The sequence below is a fragment of the Gadus morhua genome, chromosome 7, assembly GCF_902167405.1.
Source record: "Gadus morhua chromosome 7, gadMor3.0, whole genome shotgun sequence".
Classification (NCBI taxonomy): Eukaryota; Metazoa; Chordata; class Actinopteri; order Gadiformes; family Gadidae; genus Gadus; species Gadus morhua.
The window spans coordinates 29,771,032-29,776,031 of record NC_044054.1 but is presented as its reverse complement, the minus strand read 5'-3'; the positions used below and the strand labels follow the sequence as shown (position 1 = coordinate 29,776,031).

At 44.7% G+C, this 5,000-nt stretch overlaps 1 protein-coding gene across 4 annotated transcripts in view; it reads left to right on the top strand.

The window, feature by feature from the left end:
* Window positions 1-5,000, top strand: part of LOC115547274 (stAR-related lipid transfer protein 13) — a 64,361-nt gene that overhangs the window by 43,720 nt on the left and 15,641 nt on the right. For all 4 annotated transcript variants that reach the window (XM_030361368.1, XM_030361369.1, XM_030361371.1 and 1 more), the window contains one exon: window positions 4,944-5,000. This exon is cut by the window's right edge and continues 15 nt beyond it. In XM_030361368.1, coding sequence (XP_030217228.1) covers window positions 4,944-5,000 — 57 coding nt within the window. The remainder of the gene's footprint in view (window positions 1-4,943) is intronic.

The following is a 5,000-nucleotide window of genomic DNA, read 5'->3' as shown; positions in this document are numbered from 1 at the left end:
ACACACACACACACACGCACACACAGACACACACACACACACACACACACACACACACACACACACACACACACACACACACACACACACACACACACACACACACACACAAAGGAATGAACGGATTGTACTCTCCTTGTGGAAAATGTAGTAAAGTGTGTGTTGGTTTGTGTGTGTGTGTGTGTGTGTGTGTGTGTGTGTGTGTGTGTGTGTGTGTGTGTGTGTGTGTGTGTGTGTGTGTGTGTGTGTGTGTGTGTGTGTGTGTGTGGTCGGTTGCCCTGGCCTGGCCTCCTGGTATAGGGAGCTGCTGGGAGTGTTGGGAGTGTGTGAGGTTTACGCTTCAACAGCTCAGAAGCTGGACGGTGTGTGGACATATATCATCCACACACACACACACACACACACACACACACACACACACACACACACACACACACACACACACACACACACACACACACACACACACACACCAGTCGTAGCGTATCTCGTAACGAAAATAAAACCGCTGCAGAGACTCATCTGGTGGTCTGGATCCCAGCAATGAGGAATTACTTTTACTGCACAGCACACATTTATAATACTAGTTTGGTGGGACTTCGATTAATGTCATATTTTTAATACATCCCCTTTGGAGCCATATTTCCAGCATATGTATTATGTTTTTCGGGTTTGTTTGGGTGTCCTACTGTTATTCATGTTCTCTCAAACGTAGCTACACTTCTAGTGTCTGCGTCTGCGTTTTCAATGGGTTAAGACTTAGTATGAAACCACTTGTTCCCTGCTATGTGTTGAGCAGTGAAACAGCTTTGAGCTGTACTAGGGAAAGGAAAGGAAGTCGAGTTTCCTCAGGAGTAATGGTGGGTTACCATCATGACTCCTTTCTATAGCTTACACAGACAGCGGACGCCACAGCTCTCTGCCCACAGCGGTCAGGGTGAGGGCGTCTCGCTCAGGAGACACCTCGACACTCTCGACAGCTAGGGGGGATGCCAGCCGGGGATGGAACCAGCAACCTTCCGGTTACCAGCCAACCTCGCTCTACCTCCTGAGCTCCTGCCGCCGCGGAGGTGTGCTAAGGTCGGATCCCATGTCCCTCAGTGTCCCCTGGCTCTGACTCTTAATCTAATTCTACGAGGTTTGGATTCTGGAGACCCGTCCTGTGAATTAAAGAGTTCCACCGGAGGTTGAATTATCTGGGGAATGCGTAATGTGAAGCGGTGGTGTTTCTGTTAGGAAAACAGACGGAAACTAGAACTGCAAGCAGTTATGCAGGGGTCCAAGAAGTGTGCATTTCGCCGGCACAACGCGGCAAGAAATGTGCGTTTCGCCGGCACAATGCGAAGCAAGTATTCAAAACGCTACCGTGAACAACATGTGGATATAAAGGTTTTGACTGTGGGAGCTTCGGTGTGGGAGTTATAGCCTAAAACGCGTTTTCAGAACATTGGCCAAATAGGAGATAGACAATGTCGTCGTTTTTTGGCGCCGCCCTGTGGCGACATTTTCCAAAGACAATTTTCCTTTGCCAAAAACTCCCGCCCACATCAATAATTCTTGGCCATATTTTCTATATAGATTCGGGTTTGCCCCTTGATGGTTTCCCTTGAGTTTGAAGAACATTCCTTTGGCCAATTAGAAGATATACAATTTCCTCGTTTATTGCGCCCCCTAATGGCGAAATATTCCGAATTCTTTATTGAACGCCATTAAGGGTAGCACCGACATGTGTCTAAAATTTGGACTTGATCCGATGTCTAATTTTGGTATTTTCTGAATTTTAACGTATCGACGTAAAACGTAGCTAATAAAGCAATATTCAAAACGCTACCGTTTCGTAGTCGAAGGTCGGATCAAAAAAGTATATAGTTTTTCTTTTCGTGTGCGTCTGACGATGTCGTGTGCAAAGTTTGGTGTCGATTGGTCAAGAAATGTGGGCGGAGTTGGGAAAAAACAGTTTTGCGGTTTTCGCGATTTTGCGAAAAAAAATTATAGACGCAAATGGGCGTGGCCTATGCCAAAAGATGCATCAGACTCCAGTGAATCTGTGTGTTCAAGGTTTTGAATGTGGGAGGTTCGGTGTGGGAGTTATAGCCCCAAACGCGATTTTCTTGTTATAGCGCCACCTAGTGGCCGGCAGGTCTGGATTTTGTCGTCTGCTTAGTCCGAACAGATCTGGACCTAGTCATGCAATTTGCGTGTCGGCACCATTTACGGTTTGGGGTGTGGGCCCACTTTTAGGGGGGTAAGAATAATAACTAGAACTGCAAGCAGTTATGCAGGGGTCCAAGAAGTGTGCATTTCGCCGGCACAACGCGACAAGAAATGTGCGTTTCGCCGGCACAACGCGAAGCAAGTATTCAAAACGCTACCGTGAACAACATGTGGATATAAAGGTTTTGACTGTGGGAGCTTCGGTGTGGGAGTTATAGCCTGAAACGCGTTTTCAGAACATTCCATTGGCCAAATAGGAGATAGACAATGTCATCGTTTTTTTGCACCCCCTTGTGGCGAATTTTTCCAAAGACAATTTTCCTTTTCCAAATAACTCCCGCCCACATTAATAATTCTTGGCCATATTGTCTATATAGACTAGGGATTGCCCGTTGATGGTTTCCCTTGAGTTTGAAGAACATTCCTCTGGCAAATGAGAAGATATACAATTTCCTCGTTTATTGCGCCCCCTTATGGCGAAAATTTCCGATTTTTTTATCGAACGCCATTAAGTGGAGCATCGACATGTCTCAAAAAATTGGACTTGATCCGATGTCTAATTTTGGATTTCTTTGGATTTTTGATATTCCACGTCTAATTTAGCTTATAAACAAATATTCAAAACGCTACCGTTTCGTAATCGAAGGTCGGATCAAAAAGTGTTTGAGTTTTTCTTTTCGTGTGCGTCTGAAGATGTCGTGTGCAAAGTTTGGTGTTGATTGGTCGAGAAATGTGGGAGGAGTATGGAAAAAACACTTTTGCGGTTTTTGCGATTTTGCGAAAAAAAATTCTAGACGCAAATGGGCGTGGCCTATGCCAAAAGATGCAGCAGACTCCAGTGAATAAGTGGGTACAAGTTTTTGACTGTGGGAGGTTCGGTGTGGGAGTTATAGCCCCAAACGCGTCTTTCCTTGGTATAGCGCCACCTAGTGGCCGGCGTGTCTGGATTTGGTCGTCTGCGTAGTATTCACGGACCTGGATCTAGTGATGCAATTGGCGCGTGTGCACCATTTACTGTTTGGGCTGTGGTACCACTTCTAGATGGGAAGTATAATAATAATAATCCTTACAAAAACAATAGGGATCCAACCTGTTGGCTTGGACCCCTAATAACAAGAAGTGTGCATTTCGCCGGCACAACGCGACAAGAAATGTGCGTTTCACCGGCAGAACGCGAAGCAAGTATTCAAAACGCTACCATGAACAACATGTGGATATAAAGGTTTTGACTGTGGGAGGTTCGGTGTGGGAGTTATAGCCCAAAACGCGTTTTCAGAACATTCCATTGGCGATTAGGAGATGTATTATTTCGTCGTTTTTTTGCGCCCTCTTGTGGCGAAATTTTGCAAAGACAATTTTCCTTTTCCAAATAACTCCCGCCCACATTAATAATTCTTGACCATAATTTTTATATAGACTCGGGTTTGCTCCTTGATGGTTCCCTCATAGTTTGAAGAACATTCCTTTGGCCAATTAGAAGATATACAATTTCCTCGTTTATGGCGCCCCCTAATGGCGACATTTTCCGAATTTTTTATCGTACGACATTAAGGTTAGCACCAACAAGTGTGTAAAATTTGGACTTGTTCCGATGTCTAATTTTGGATTTCTTTGGATTTTTGATTTTCCACGGCTAATTTAGCTCATAAACCAATACTCAAAGCGCTACCGTTTCGTCGTCGAAGGTCAAATCAAAAAACTGTCTCAGGATTCCTTTGCGTGTGCGTCTGAAGATGTCGTGTGCAAAGTTTGGTGTCGATTGGTCAAGAAATGTGGGAGGAGTAGGGAAAAAACTGTTTTAGGGTTTTCGCGATTTTGCGAAAAAAAATTATAGACGCAAATGGGCGTGGCCTATGCCAAAAGATGCAGCAGACTCCAGTGAATCTGTGCGTACAAGTTTTTGAATGTGGGCGATTCGGTGTGGGAGTTATAGCCCCAAACGCGTTTTCCCTTGGTATAGCGCCACCTAGTGTTCGGCGTGTCTGGATTTTGTCGTCTGCGTAGTCCGAAGAGATCTGGATCTAGTCATGCAATTCGCGTGTCGGCACCATTTACGGTTTGGGCTGTGGTCCCACTTTTAGGGGGGTAAGAATAATAATAATAGGAATAATAATCCTTACAAAAACAATAGGGATCCAACCTGTTGGCTTGGACCCCTAATAATCCTTACAAAAACAATAGGGATCCAACCTGTTGGCTTGGACCCCTAATTAGATGGAAGAATGCCGTCGGCGAAGCCAGGCGGACATGTTTTATTTCCATTTCTTACGTTTTATGTTAGTTTAGTTGGAGAGAGCGCAGTTCTTCCTACCGGAGCGTATCTGCACGTCTTGAGAGAGGTGTGATGAATGAATGAAGAGTGCATCTCGATGTTCACATGAATTCATGTGATTCGCTTGTGTTTGTACCCAGCTTTGTTGAGTGCTTTATTCTGATTGGTCAATCATGGCATTTAGCCGTCTGTCACTGACCGTTGCTGTGAATAACCGGCCGTTGCTGTGAATAACCGACCGTTGCTATGGACACTATTTCCAACCACAGATTCCGACAATCAGTTTTTTACAAGCAGAAGCAATAAAATAAAATGAAAGAAATATAAAAATGTTGCAATATTTTCTTGTGTCCCTCATGATAATGAGGGGCTTATTGTTCCTCATTATGTGCACACATGTACTGTGTGTCCGTATATGATTTGCACATTGTAAATTCTGGTATTTTCTGCCTTACAGAGATCGAAGCTAAGGAGGCTTGTGATTGGCTGAGAGCTGCTGGGTTTCCACAGTATG